General features: G+C 42.0%; 1 protein-coding gene across 1 annotated transcript in view; it reads left to right on the top strand.

Moving 5' to 3' along the window:
• MMP11 (matrix metallopeptidase 11) overlaps positions 1 to 15,324 on the top strand; it is a 50,272-nt gene extending 34,948 nt beyond the window's left edge. The window contains exons 2-8 of the mRNA XM_077461591.1: positions 504 to 706; positions 1,198 to 1,341; positions 7,085 to 7,218; positions 7,326 to 7,570; positions 9,152 to 9,356; positions 13,292 to 13,552; positions 13,667 to 15,324. Of these exons, the coding sequence (XP_077317717.1) occupies positions 504 to 706; positions 1,198 to 1,341; positions 7,085 to 7,218; positions 7,326 to 7,570; positions 9,152 to 9,356; positions 13,292 to 13,552; positions 13,667 to 13,809 (1,335 nt within the window). The 3' untranslated portion in view covers positions 13,810 to 15,324. The remainder of the gene's footprint in view (positions 1 to 503; positions 707 to 1,197; positions 1,342 to 7,084; positions 7,219 to 7,325; positions 7,571 to 9,151; positions 9,357 to 13,291; positions 13,553 to 13,666) is intronic.
• The last annotated feature ends 396 nt before the right edge of the window (positions 15,325 to 15,720 follow it).

Below are 15,720 nucleotides of genomic sequence, written 5' to 3'. Positions count from 1 at the left end.
TGATCTCCCTGCTGAGCTATTATGTTCTGACAGGGGGGCTACTCCCCCCACCAGAACACACTGATCCGCACTCGCAGCCATTAACGCTGTTCTGATTAGCGCTGATCAGATACTGGTTTTCAGGCATGCTTGTTTGACATAAGCCAGTCATGAGATCAGCTTCTGTCGGCTGAGGAACTGTACATACGGACTGAAAGTCGGACAGTTCTGGCGGAACCAACCATTTTCGACCCGTGTGTAACCAACTAAAGACAAGCATGCAAATTAGGAGCTCTAACTTTACTCTGATCTCCATGTTTATTCTGAGTCTGTATCTACATTCTCTCAGTACAGGTTTTCTTTAACACAAGTAACACATACATTGTTTTAACATTTCAGGATACTGAGTCATCCAATGTTGATATGCGTGTCAGGCTGCCTATACACATCAGTCCTAATTGAGGGGAAATAAGATGGATCTTTACACATCCCTGAAGGAATAACTTGATCTATTTTACATTTAGGACCAGAAGCACTCCTCGGTAAAACCATGGCCATGGACACGTAACACTCATACAAAGGGATTGCTCCGACCTCACAATTCATGGAATCCCCCTCGCTGTGGAGTTCCTGATATTCCTGCCCCCCCAGATTCCTCAGGACGTAACAGACAAAAACGCTTTGTACTCTCTGGTGGACGCTGGGAAAAGGCCAACCTAACATACAGGTAAAGCTATGTTCATTCTATCTTACCTGAGTGGTTTATATCCAGTTTTAACATGGCAGAAGAGGACAACGTGTCTCTGTCAATCTCAGTTATATTTGGTGGTTAGCAAGGCCCCATATAATCAAGGATTACCATCCAGTTTAGTCCAAGATAAGCAAGTTACCCTGCTGAACAGCAACATTCTTAGCTAGAGATTGGTCAAATTGTAAATTAGGTAAACTGTATATAAAGCCGTTTTTTTGTTTTTTGGGGGGTTTTTTGACCGAATGTAAAAAAGTTAGAACCTATGTTTTTATTGCTGTCTGTGTCCCTGCTGGGGAAATTCAACTTATTGGTCCTAGTGACAATTGTTTTAGAGGAAATATTTCTCACTTTCGAATGATCTTGTAATTCCTGCTGTGTCCCTAGGACAGAAAGTGAAGGATATTGTCTCTGACAGTACATAGATTAGTCATCATCCATGCATGATAACATTGCTTCCAATGTTTCAGGATTATCCGCTTCCCATGGCAGCTCAGTAAAGTGAAGGTACGAAGGACTCTTGCTGAAGCACTGAGAGTATGGAGTGAGGTGACCCCTCTGATGTTCACTGAGGTGTATGAAGGGCGGGCCGACATTGTTATTGATTTTACACGGTGAGTTTAAATATTATCCACCATCACACATATGAGTATAGTTGCATATGGATGTATAAAGCAGTTCATGTAAGAATATGAATTCTACATGTTTACCTACCATAATTATGATTACTAAAAGAACCCCAAATATACAATGATCAAAAATTAGCTGACATTTGGGAAAGTATTAAAGGCTTTCAAAAATCTTCCAATCTGCACCTTGTGTTTTGCACCTGCATAAGTTGTGCGCTGATCATGTAGTTTCATGGTGTCATTTGTTGACTTGTATACAGTAGTAGGGTAAATATTCACATTCCTGTGTGTTTCTGTTTGCATTCAAACATGAGGCATGCATCATGCCACTATACAAGGTAGCATATAACTTCTGTCTGTAGTATGAGGACTGACATTTCCTGTAAAGAAAGTACATATCCCACAATCCCTGGATCTCTCAGTCTAGTGCTCTGAAGGTGAGAGCTAAACAGTAATTAGATCTGACACAGAAAAAAAACAGGTAGCTCAATAAAGGCCGTGTTCACACTGGTGCACTGTGGTTTGGCCACATGGTGAGTGTATCCATGGTTTTCATGCATTTTGCCTTTGGTTTTAGCTGTGGTCCCATAGACTTCTATTAGAGTGCCCATTTTTGTCACGTTTTCTGAAAGTGCCTCAAAGATGCAACATGCAGGACTTTTGGAGGGCTTTAAGAAAATGTGCAACCTAATAGAAGTTTGTTGCTAAAACCAGGAGTAAAACAGATGAAAACAGTGGATACACCCACCCTGGGGTCAACTCAAAGCGCACCAGTGTGAACCCAGCCCAACAGAAAGCTCAATCATGCAGTGTTTCATCACATTGCCGCTCCCACATTTGTAATCCAACATACAGGATATGGCAATGCCAGTCAAACTACACTAGATGGTTGTAAAGGCTAAAGGTTTTTTACTTTAATGCATTCTCTGCATTAAACAACAGCAGTGCCTCCCAGCCCCCCTCCCTAATATTTACCTGTATCGATCCAGTGATGTGACCCACTTCAGTTTTTCTCTCCCCTCTCTGCGCTCTTACAAGCTTGGCTGAGAGCAGTGGAAGCCATTGGCTCCTTCGGCTGGTAGTCAAATCATGAGAGGAGGGAGTGGGCGGTGGGGCTAAGCCAGGCTGTGTGTGTCTATAGACTACACAGCCTGGCTTGGGATCCAGCATGCACGTGTGCCTCCATAGCAAGCAGAGATGATGAGAAGCCAAGAGCGCCAACGGGGGATCCCAGAAGACGAGGTTTCTGGTCTCTCCATTAGACAGAACAGGTAAGTATAACATGTTTGATATTAAAAAAAAGTGAGCCTTTTCAATCACTTTAATACACAGTCAACACAGTAAGAGTACACAGTACTTTACAGTATAATAGGGCAGGTTATATACTTTTCAGAGTCTACTTTTCCACCCCAAGCCTGAAAAACTAAGTGAATGGATAAATGTGCTTTGATGTTAAAGGCCAACAGCCAAAACCTCTCTCAGGCCCTTATTTACAGTCTGGTTCTTCACAGGGAGATTTCCCCTCTTCATATTGGGACAGAAAGTGATGGGAAATTTCTCCAATGGGGAAGCAGACTGCAAAAAAAACACTTTCACACTAAAACGTTGAAGGGTTAGCCACCTTGTTAGGCTTTTATTACCGTCTCTGCCTTCCTGTTTAGGTAAATTCTGCTCCCTTCATTGTCCTGCGGGCATAGGAAGTGGTGTGTTCTCTCCCTATGAGGCTCAGAGACAGCAGTAAATCTCAATAGAGGTATTTACTCTTGAGGAAGGAAGAAAATCCTGGGCGGCCGCACACCATAGAAGGCATCTTTATTGATACGAAAAAGGAAAATCGAAATGCAGTCACTTCATGTACAGGGAAAAACATTTAAAAAAAAACGAACACGTTTCATGCCCTATTATTCATAGCTATGAATAAGTGCTTTGGATTTTACTTTTTCGTATCGATAAAGATGCCTCCAATGGTGTGTGGCTGTCCAGGATTTTCTTCCTTCGTCAAGCTTGTGCAATGCCAGCACTTGTGAGTTCTATTAGGGTGGGTGTTGTGTAATGCCGCGTACACATCAGACTATTCGGCGGACTTAGTCTGGCGGACAAACCTGGAGCCGCGCTCAAAATGAGCGGACTTTTCTCCGGGCGGGAAAGTCCATTCATTTCAAAAGTACGCCGGACTAGCACACACACACGGCTGTATTGTCCGCCGAAATGCGAGTCCGGCGGACAGATTGATGTGCAAAACTACTTTCTTAGTCCGCCAGACTTTCGTGGTAAAAAAAGTCCGCTGGAGCCCACACACGGGCGGATTGTCCGGCGGACTTGAGTCCGCCAAACTTTTCCACCGGATTGTTTGATCGTGTGTACGCAGCTTTACAGATTTGGGAGGTTGGAGCTGCAATCTTTTGCTTTTGTATTTAATCTTCCCAGGTTTATCCAAAGCTTAAAAAAGGATTTAGCTGGAGTTGAGCTTTATTTATTTTTTTCTTTCATTCTGTTTTATATTTGTCCTATTGCTAGGAATTAATCCCATCATATTTCAAATGTATTCATTTCTTCATTCCTCCTGATATATTTCTATGGATGTTTGTTAAAGCAGATCTAAACTGTATCTGAGCACCACAAACCGAAAACACTATTTAATTCATTTTTTTATATTCAAAATAAACCCGTCCATTCATAAATATCTCCATGCTTTTTTCTTTGTTGTTGAGAAACCACTTTCACTAACACTCCCTAGCATTTCTCCTCATCTTGAGTAAGGGCAGATGATTCATGCAGCATTTACTTCCTGGAATCCATCTGTGCTTAGCTCAGGTATGCAGGAAGGAGGTTATGCTTAGCCAAAAAGGTCCCTCCTCCAGATGAAAGAAAACAAAATGCCCATGAAGACTCCTGAGATGAATGACATCATTTTGGCCTAGGCCAGAAACTAGGAAGCAACGGAAGAAATGTAAAAAAAAGTTTAAACAAGTAAATATAAGATATCTTCCTATTCACTAAACCTAGCAGCACAAGGATTAAAAATAGTCAATGTTGATTGAGAGAGTTTAGTTTAGTGTAGTTTCACCTTTAGGCCCTCTTCACACAGGGCAGAATCCAATTTACTCAGCAGGGATCTGTCCACTTATCCCCTGCTGAGCAGAGCGGGCGGATAACAGGTCTACTCAGTTTATGCGGAGCAGACATGGATTGAGCCCGCTCTGCTCTATGGGTGGCATGGAGTAAACGGATCTGCATTTTTTGCAGATCGTATTGGAGATAGGCAGATATAAATGGACATAAGTCAGTTTACACTCACCGGTCCATAGGGATACATGGGCCATCTGATCAGGCCTGGTCTAAAAAACTGACAGGCGGACCTGATCAGATCGGCAATATGAAGGAGGCCTTAGATGCCCAATTCTCATATTTTCCAGGTTTTATTTTCATGTGAGCCAAATCATGATATGTATATAGATTATGCCACCCACTGTTGTCCTCTTGTGCTGCTTCTTATTATCATATAGTATAGATAATAGAAACTAAAAAAAAAAATTTCAAAAGCAATAAGCCCTAATGCTGGCCATGTACACAAAGTAAATTTCAGGCAATATCAGCCACTTTCACGTACCTTTCTACTAACGGTTTATCAAAACCAAGAGATACCCAGGATCTGTTAGTGGGAAAACGTCTTTATGTGTATTTTTTGCAATTGAGTGATTGAAATTGTTTAAAAAATTATTATTTAAAAAATTTAAATATTATTTAAAAATTAATTGAAATTGCATGAAAAAATTATGAATTATCATGTGTATGGCCAGCATTACGATGTTTAACTTCTAGTCCCCAGTTCTACCTACACAATAAGATCAATCTTTGTTACTGCGTATTGATGAATATATCTTCCTGACAGCCTGCAAATAAATCAACAGCCTTCTAGTATGCCATATTTACAACACAGTCACTGCTTTATGTGTAATATCTATGCCATGGCAAAACAAACACAACATACAGTATTTCCAAATTAATAAAAAACTGAAATACATACAATAAAATGTATCTAGAACAACGTTTGCTAATACTGAACATAAACTCTTCATAATCCTGAATGTATTTTATATGTATTTCATTTATATATTAATTGTACACATTTATGTATTACATACATGGTTACATAGTTAGTAAGGTTGAATAAAGGCACCAGTCCATCCAGTTCAACCTGAGTGAGTGTCTACAACCTGAGTGTCCCTATCCCTGTACATTGCACTGTGTATTGCTGACTCTTCTTCCACAACACATTACATAGAACCCACAAACACATCTCTCAGTCCAAGCTTTGAATCTATAATAGATTACAGTATTTTGCACTAATACTAATTAATAATATAACATTAAATTATGCATTGTGCTATGGCACATTGTATATTTAGCACAGAAGTCAGAGTCGATTTAATCTGTAGTCTGCATAAGGGACATTACATTTGATTCGGTGCATGTTTACATTTTGATGCAAAAGAACTTAAGGCTTTATTTTTTATTAATTTATAGTATGTATATTTAGTGCGGACATAGGGGGTTATTTACAAAAGGAAAATCCACTTTGCACTGCAAGTGCACTTGGAAGTAAAGTCGCTGTAGATCCGAGGGGGACATGCAAGGAAAATATAAAAACAACATTTTAGCTTGCACATGATTGGATGATAAAATCAGCAGAGCTTCCACTCATTTCAGATCTACCCCTCAGATTTACAGTGATTGCACTTCCAATTGCGCTTGTAGTGCAAAGTGAATTTGCCTTTCGTAAATAACTCCCATAGTGTGCAGTGCTTTAGAGAGTAAATAGATCCTTTCCACATCGCAACCCTTTTCCCCAAAAAGCTTAAATTCAATTTTACATCACACTGTCAGACTCATTGGTGGCAATTTTATAGGATGCATAAGGCTCCATGCACACTGGGCTTAAAAAAACGTCTGTTCCCTTGGTGGTAAAAGAATGCTCAACATAGAGCATTTTTTGTACAAAGTTTAGATGAGTTTAGGAGAGTTTTACATTTTTTCTGTCTCCAAGCTCCAATCACAAACGCGAACCAGAAGGTTTATTTTCTTTCTGCCTCTAAAAGTTAAACTCAAAATATGCCTCTTAATGTCCTAATGTGGATGGGCAGGATAACATTGAGCTGCTTCTACAGGCAGAACACAAAATTCCTTTAGAAGCAGCGATTTTTAAGCCAGTGTGCATGGAGCCCAACAATGCTAAAACATGGGGGTTATTTACGAAAAGAAAATCCACTTTGCACTGAAAGTGCACTTGGAAGTGCAGTCGCTGTAAATCTAAGGGGTAGATCTGAAATGAGTGGAAGCTCTGCTGGTTTTATCATCCAATCATGTGCAAGCTAAAATGCTTTTTTTTATTTTCCTTGCATGTCCGCCTCGGATCTACAGCGACTCTACTTCCAAGTGCACTTTCAGTGCAAAATGGATTTTCCTTTAGTAAATAACCCCCATAGTGTTTTTGGTTCCTTTGCTTCATGTGCTTGCCAATTCTGGGTTACTCATGTTGGTAAATAATAGTGCAAGCACTTATTATTACTAAGTCTTACTAATACTAGTGTAATACAAGAGTATATACATTTAGGCACAAGTGGAAACAGATCCTCAGATCAGAACAGAGATATACTCTGAGCCAGCAGCGGCACCAGGAGGATCATAACAGTAATATTGACATAATCTGCAATACAATACTTTACAGGTACTGGCATGGAGACAACCTGCCTTTCGATGGTCCTGGGGGCATCCTTGCACATGCTTTCTTTCCAAAGACACACAGAGAGGGGGATGTACATTTTGACTATGATGAAGCTTGGACCATTGGTAACAGTATAGGTAGGTTCTAGCTATAAATTACAAACAAGAATGGCAGCCATAATTCTTGCTGCACACTGAAATCCTGTACTTGAACTAGCAAATGTTTCTTTTCATATGTATTGCAGGCACAGATCTTCTGCAAGTAGCTGCTCATGAGTTTGGACATGTGCTGGGCTTGCAACATTCCTCAGTCTCCAAGTCACTGATGTCTCCATTTTACTCTTTCCGTTACCCACTCAGTCTTAGTGCAGACGATAAGCAAGGCATTCAGTACTTGTACGGAGCACCGCATCCCCCAACCACAGCTCCAACTCTAAAGCCAGAAGGCAATCAGCCAGAACCTGAGAGCAATGAGATACCTTATTCAGAGGTTAGAAGATTTTTACTTATCTACATGTATACATTTATCACGCTGTGGAGCAGATTTACTAAAACTGGTGCACTCAGAATCGGATGCAGCTGTGCATGGTAGACAATCAGCTTCTAACTTCAGCTGGTTCAATTAAGCTTTGGTAATGAGTCCGGGTTCACACTAATGCGGTGTGGGACACTGTATGTAATTCACACACAATTGCAGTGTTTCTTGGGTGTAATTTGAGCCATGGATTTGTATGGCTCAAATCGTACCGCATTCCCATTAAACTGGTGCAGAATCCTTTTTTGGCCTCACCAGAATCGTATCACCCATGCCTGGTGTGAACACCCATGCGATCGGATTCTGCAAATCGTGCTGCATTTTGTAAACTGATTGTGGGGTGTCCTTAATATACACTCAGCAATCGGTTCGCATGGACAGATAGCGATTTAGATGCAGTGCCGAATCATTTAGCAGTGAATTCGCACAGCATCTAGTGTGAATAGGGTTGCCACCTCATTGTTTTAAACCCAAACACGTGAATTACACAGGTTCTGAGGCTAATTTAATCCAGATAAGGCACCAAATGAGTTTAGTTATCACCTTAATCAGTCAAATAAACTGTGCAATTAATATGTTTTTGATTTTAAGGGGATGAGGTGGTAACCCTAAGAACCCTTTCACACTGGAGGCTTTTTTCAGGTGCTACAGCGCTAAAAATAGCGCCTGAAAAAAGCCTCAGCTGCAAACCCAGTGTGAAAGCCTGGCAGGGCGTCACAAAAAGTCCTGCCAGCAGCTTCTTTGCAGCGGTGGAGGAGTGGTGAACACACCGCTCCTCCACCACTCTTGCCCATTAGAAACAATGGGGCAGCGCCACCAAAGCACCGCTGCAGAGCCGTTTTTTGGGTGGATTTAACCCCTTTTTCGGCGCTAGTGGGGGGGTTAAAATTGCCCGCTAGCGACCGAATAGCGCCTCTAAAATAACAGTAAAGCGGCGCTATTTTTAGCGCCGCTTTACTGTTATTTTAGAGGCGCTATTCCCAGGGCGGCTCATTGTGAAAGGGGTCTTAGTGTGAGCCCAGACTAAAACCTGAAAGCTGATTCGTTTTTATGCAGAGTTGCACCATATTTTGCGCTCTCCAGTTTTAGAAAGAAAAAAACCCTGTGTGCTTTGATTGGATTAAAATTACTAGAAAAACTGAGGTATAAAGCATACATTTTAACAATCAATGTATCTTTTTGATAAAGGCTCAAGCACACAGATTTGCCTTTTAACACTTATAATCAGAAAATGCAATGTGATATTCATTGGCGATTTGTGAAATGAATGTAAATCATTATCATGACATGAAAAGGGCTGTAAAGGTACCCCAAAAACAAGGAATAGGAGCTTCCAATCCCACAACATTCATATGATCATTTGTGTATTTATGAGAATAAATGATATGATATAATTATATAATAAAAAATCTATTTTGAAAATAATGCATTCTGGAATCACAAATATCTATAGATATCTTTTGGATGTAATTGTAGTAAATAACAGCTTAAGCTCCGTGTATTACTTACAGCATTTTTGGCTTATGTTTCGTGCAGCCTGATGCCTGTTCTACAGATTTTGATGCTGTATCCACAATCCGTGGGGAGCTGTTTTTCTTCAAATCCGGCTATGTATGGCGCCTCAGAGGAGGTAAACTGCAAAGTGGTTATCCAGCTTTGGCTTCCCGGCACTGGAAAGGAATCCCTGAGTCTGTGGATGCTGCTTTGGAAGACTCAGCTGGGAACATCTGGTTCTTTTATGGTAAGCAGAATACACCGGTACTCAAAGAGTCTTACCTGTCAGTCTCTAATGGCGACCACCAGTTTGCTAAAATAGCATTACCATTGATCATTAAACTGTAACCAATTATATCATCTTGGTAATTCCAATGACCATGTGGAACATCTGCACCTTATTACTATGTTAGGGAAATATTCAGGTAACCCCTGATTTATGGTAAGGATCAATAAAAAACTACTACAAGTACAGAAACAATGCACTGATTTTCTCAAAATAACCTTACTGTTGGGCAATTAGGTAAATAACGCTCTGTTTGGCTCTGGGTCTTGGTTCACGTAGAAATGCAGAAGGCTCTAAGACAGCGATTCTCAACCAGGGTTCTGTGGAACCCTAGGGTTCCTCCAGAGGTTGCTAGAGGTTCCTTCAGCAATGGGAAATTTCTGCCTCTCAGATAAGTCCCCACTGTCACCATTGATCTTTTTAGCTAACTGTAAGGAGGTATTTCTTCCCAATGACCACAAGTATAAGGACCATTCTTCCCACTGACCATCACACTAATGTATCATGAGTTGTAGATTTCAAATTTTTAGCAGGGGTTCCTCGAGACCGGAGAACTATTTCAAGGGTTCCTCTGTGTTGAAAAGGTTGAGAAAGGCTGCTCTAAGATGTTACATACTTCAAAGGAGCACTTGCAGCATGTCTCTTTTGCAGCAGTCCATTTGAAACCACAATTATGCCACATACACACGATCGGAATTCTCGTCGGAAAAAGCTCTGATGGTTTTCCCAACGGAATTCCAGCAGAATTCAGTTCAAGCTGTCTTGCCTACACACGGTCACATCAAATTCCGATCATTTATAACGTGGTGACGTACAACACGTATGACGTGACTAGAAAAAGGAAGTTCAATAGCCAGTAGCCAATAGCTTCTGTCTCGTAGTTGAATCTGAGCATGCTTGATTTTTGGCGTGTCGGAATTGCATACACACGATCGGAATTACCGATAGAAAGTTTTTCCGTCAGGAAAATTGAGAACATGCTATCAATTTTTGGCTGGTGGAAATTCGGACAGCTAAATTCCGATGGAGCATACACACGGTCGCATTTTCTGATGAAAAGCTCTCATCAGTCTTTTTCTGGCCAGAATTCCGATAATGTGCACGCGGCATTTGAGTTGCCAAGACAAAAATGTTGTCATTGTTGCAGCCAGGTTTAAGCAGAAGGTAACAAAAAGCATTTAGGGGTCCGTTACTTCAGTACTCACATAGTTACATAATGTTCATGTAGAAAAAAATAAATAAATTACTGTAGGGCAATATATCATTAAACTGGAAATGTAACAATTCTAAATGTGTACAGTTCAGGGCACATTATGTTTATGAGAATGAGGAAACTATTACACAGCCATAAATGGAGATGTAGTCTGGCTTTTGATCTTGCATTCAGCAAATTGGAAATTGGTGGGATGATACAAGTTAGGACGGGTCTTGGGATCTGCGCACATTCTTAGCCCATGGTTGTGTCTACACACAGGAGCCTCGGCGTGTCATATTAACCCTAAGGCACAGCAGATTTTCTAGCTTCTGCCAGCTCCTGACATATCTAACTCCTACTATTTCACTGCCCAATGAAATAACAAACCCTAGGGCACAATATTTCACCAGGTGAAAGAAAAGATCAGGGCACAAGCAGATTGCAGACACAGGGTGCACAAGGCGCAAAAAGGGAATTATACTTTGGAAAATAGTTAGAAATTGGATAGTGTGTACTGTCTATAATATGTGCACCAGAAAACTTCACGTGAACTGCAGCCAGGAAAAAATAAGAGATACTACTTAGAACAGGGTTTATCAACTGGGGTGCTGCAAAGAGTCCTGCTGCAAAGAGTCCTCAGTAGTTCTGTGGTCGGACAGCGCTACAGCATTCTGTTTTACCGGCCATAGTACACAAGTACACATAGCTGCAGTGAGGAGGAGGAGGAGAGAGCTGTGCGGGTTCAGAGTCACAGTGCAAGGGAGTTAAGGGGTTGACTACTGCCCATATCTCCTCCCCACACTGCTTTTGTGCAGGCAGCAGAAATTGTGGATGAGGGGCAGAGTGAGGAAGGAGCACAGCCCACATTTGTCCTAGGAGGGGTGATTTTGTGTGGGGATTGTGCTGGAAAACGGGACAGTGGAGGTGTTGGAGCAGGAGGTTTGTGCTAAAAGTGGGGATTTGGGAGCAGGACGATATGTCCCGGGAGGAGGTGGCGGGTTGTGTTAGGAGGGGGGATTTGGGGAGGCTGTGCTAGGAGGGGGGATTTGGGAGGTTTGTGCTAGTAGGAGGGATTCGAAGGGGTTGTACTAGGAGAGGGGATTGGGGGAGTTAGAGGAGAGTTTGTGCTAGGAGTGGGGATTTAGGAGCAGGGGGATTTGTGCTAGGAGTTGGGATTTGGTGGGGAATTTGTGCTAGAAGGGGGAATTTGGATCACTAAACTTTGCCGCACAGACTACATTTTAGGGCTTCTTCACACCAGGTGCAGTGAGGTAAATTGCACGCCTTTTGCAGTTGCATGTGAGTGCCATTATTTCTTAATGAGACCTCCATGCCTTTGCAAATGCATATATGTTTGCGCACATTAAAAAAATGTGACGTGCGTGAACATGCAAAAAGGTGTGTGCTCAGACGCACATCTTGCTATTAACAAGCCCTAAGACTGGTGTGCCCCAGGATTGTGCACAGTTCTAAAGGGTGCCTTGACTGAAAAAAGGTTGAAAAACACTGATCTAGAAGACTACTAGGTACGATGCAGAAGGAACAGAGAATTACTAATTCATAGTAGGGATAGTCTATTTGGTACTGCTACTCCCATAATTCGGGTCATGTATTATGCTACTGCAGGTATCATGTTACGAGAGAATCCATGTTGATTAATATTACTTACAGATATCTGCATGATACTTTAGTGTTTTAGCAATGATCCTCAGAAAATCTCCAAATACACGATTACAGTGTGCATACCCCCAACTTTCTGACATGAGAAAGAGGGACACCTATTAGAAAAAGTATGTAGGCATAGGACCCACACCTTGCCACGCCCCCTTACAAGGAGAATTAATACATAAAAATGATTGGCTAGTCTCACAAGTTCTTTATTACCACTACTATTCCTTTATATGATTCCTCATCAAAATGAGAGACAAATGAGGAAGAAAGAGGTACAGAGGGACTTTGTTTCTAATGAGGGACTTTGTTCCTAATTGTGCCCATCATATGCAGCCACTTTTGCCCGTCAAATGCAGCCATTTGTGCCCATCATATGCAGCCACCTGTGCCCACCGACCCCCCCCCCCCCCCCCCCCACTCACGGCTCTGGCAGCACACAACACAAGCGCTGCTCTGGCAGCACCGAAATCTATCCTGCATGCGGCTCTGGCAGAGGGGACTTACCGCAGCAGCTTCTCCAGCATGTCTTCTCCGCTCCTAAGTGCCAGGCATCCAATAGGGTGGCCTGCCTCTTTGGTCAATTAGCAATCAAGTCTGTCGCCCTGCCTCCCGATTGGAGGGGAGGAAGGTTAGTGTGAAAATAGCAAAAATGTATTTGTTATTGTCACACAATTGGGTAGGATCAGGACGCACTCTCTGCGCCCCGATCCCACCCTATTTTGCAGCCTATTTGAGCCTCTGGCTCTAATCAGGTGCTTCAAAAAGTACCACCCCCTCCCGCTCCTGCCATAGGAATCCATGCGCCTGGCATCCTGAAAGGGGCTGGGCGCATGGATAGGGGGGTGGTGCCAGTGCGCCCACAGTGCACAGGCCCCCACTGGCCCCTCAGTGGTGGGGATGGGGTTGCAGCTTGAGTTGTATGCAAACATAGGGATCCTTGCGTTCCTTGTGACCATAGTATTTTCACCAATTCAGATACCACATATTTGAAAATGTAATTTGCCATGACATTTGAGTTTTTTTATTATAGGACCACGATTTTGGATTTTTGATACAAAGCTTCAGGTCACAGGCCCCTTTCAGATATCAGACCTCGGATTGTCTGTAACCAGCATTCATGCTGCCTTTTTATGGGGTACTGACAAGAACAAGAAAACATACCTATTCAGAGGAACAGGGTATTGGCGAATAAATACTGACACCCGTCGTGTGGAAAGTTGGCACTCACGCAGTATGAGTGATTGGAGAGGAGTACCTCCAGGAATAAGTGCCGCATTCCAGGATGAACATGGTAAGATTGCAAATAAGATGTTAGGTATAAACTGGTGGAATTGGTTGCCCAACATTAATAATAGTTAGAAAAAAAAATGTTCTCCTAATACTTATGACTTTTTTTGTGTTCCAGGTTTTGCCTACTTTTTACGGGGCAGATACTACTGGAAGTTTGACCCAGTACAGGTGAGAGTTATGGAGGGTTATCCACGTTTGGTCAGCCAGGATTTCTTCAACTGTCCTGCAATGTCTTCTTCAGTCAATTCATTGCGATGAAGCTGAATTCTAATACTGTTGGAATAACTTCGATGGGACACTAACTTTCCTCTCGGTTCACCTATTCTGGCAAGGTTCTGAGGGCCATCATGCCCTAATTATACTGCAATGTATAGAGACAATCGGAGACCAGTCTTTTATTTTTGTTGTATCCTGGTCCTATGTTTTGTTATCCAACGATCTTCTTACACAGCAGAAAGGTTTTCACACTTCAGGTACTGTACAAAGTTTACTAAAGGGACATTGCTACCCTATGTCAAGTCATTTTATATATTGGCATGACAGGCAAAAAACTGACATGGTATGTCAATGAATGAAGTAGCTTGCAGTTGTGTGCAGTATTACACAGTCAACTGTCTACAGTGTTCAGATTTACACAAGGTCACAGAAATGGCATCTTAATCTATATAAGGGTCACTGCCCTTGCAAAATGTTTTTACCGCGTTACGGCTCCCTTCAATGGACAAATCAAACAAGGCTCGCAACTGAAAAATCATGAAGTGACCATTCAGTTATTCATTGCAGTGGAATGCGTACGTTCCTGGAGTCAATGAAGATTTTACACCAACTTAAAACAGTGCCAAAAAAGACTTTTAATTTAATATTGGTGTATGTTTAAAGCCATTACCTCTATCAGTGCTGGTCACTGACCGGACAAGGTTTATGGTTCAGTATTGCTAATACATGTTACTGTCTGGAAACAGCAAGTGTTGTCCTTACTAATTACAATTTTGTACTACGATAAACTATATTTGACAAATGACTGCTTATTATGTTGAACTATGGCTGGATACCTTCACACGGTGCTTACAATTTAATGCCTGAGCATGCTGTATAATTATTCTTCTGCAAATGAAACCCAACTTAGTAGAGGAAAAGGACAGAAGCTGATTGGAAAACATGCCAACCAAAATGGATAAGAAAGTTGCATTTCCCATATACTAGCTAACAGAGATGACCAAACTGACCTGCAAAGGTTGAGATTTAAACAGGATTGGACCAATTTGCAATGATAACATTTAAGAAGATCTAAATCCCAACCGGACATCATTTAGTTTGATAAAGCAGTGTGTCTAATTTATAATTACATCATGGTTTTAGATTTCCGAAAATACCTTTTTTCACCTTTTTATATCTTTGTTTGCACCTCAGCACTTCTGACATCCTTCAGTTAATTCCTGTGTACATGCAGTCAGTTCAGTTTCACATCATTGCTCTGGACTGGTTTCCTGATAGTGAAATCGGAAAACCAAGTCTGCACAATGTGTGTTGGTGTGGCAATGCATGGGTGACAATCCAGGAGCAGTTTTCATCCTATAACAGGAAGTGCATGAATAAAAGATTGAAAATTATTTTTGACATTACATAACATATTAAAGAGGAAGTAAACCCTGATGGGTTTACTTCCTCTTTTTTTCCCTGCAAAGGTAAAGCATAATGGACTACTATGCATCGCATAGTAGCTCATTATGTGTCACTTACCTGACACAGGAGCCAGCGAAGTCGCCGCTGATCCCTGTAGTCCGCCGCGTCCATCTTGCTGGTGGCGTCTCGCAGCTCCGACCAATGACAGCGGCGAAGCCGCGATGACGTCACTCCCGCGCATGCGCACGGGAGTCGCGCCTCGCAGCTCCGCCGCTGTCATACGGCGAGGCCGCGATGACGTCACTCCCGCGCATGCGCGCGGGAGTCGACAAATTTGGCAAATCCATTCTTGGACTTGCCGCATTTAGTGCGCATGCGCGCCGCTGTCTACGGCGCATGCGCCGTAGACAGCGGTGCCCATTTTCGGGCAAATATCTCCTAAACCATATAGGTTTAGGAGATATTACTTGGACCTACAGGTAAGCCTTAATCTAGGCTTACCTGTAGGTCAAAGTTGTTTGGAAGGGTTTACTTCCATTTTAAAGC

This window comes from Lithobates pipiens, unplaced genomic scaffold (assembly GCF_037356315.1).
Source record: "Lithobates pipiens isolate NorthernLeopardFrog02 unplaced genomic scaffold, aLitPip1_a1.2 Scaffold_3, whole genome shotgun sequence".
Classification (NCBI taxonomy): domain Eukaryota; kingdom Metazoa; phylum Chordata; class Amphibia; order Anura; family Ranidae; genus Lithobates; species Lithobates pipiens.
The sequence above is the reverse complement of the archived record's forward strand: the minus strand, read 5'-3'. Positions and strand labels throughout refer to the sequence as shown.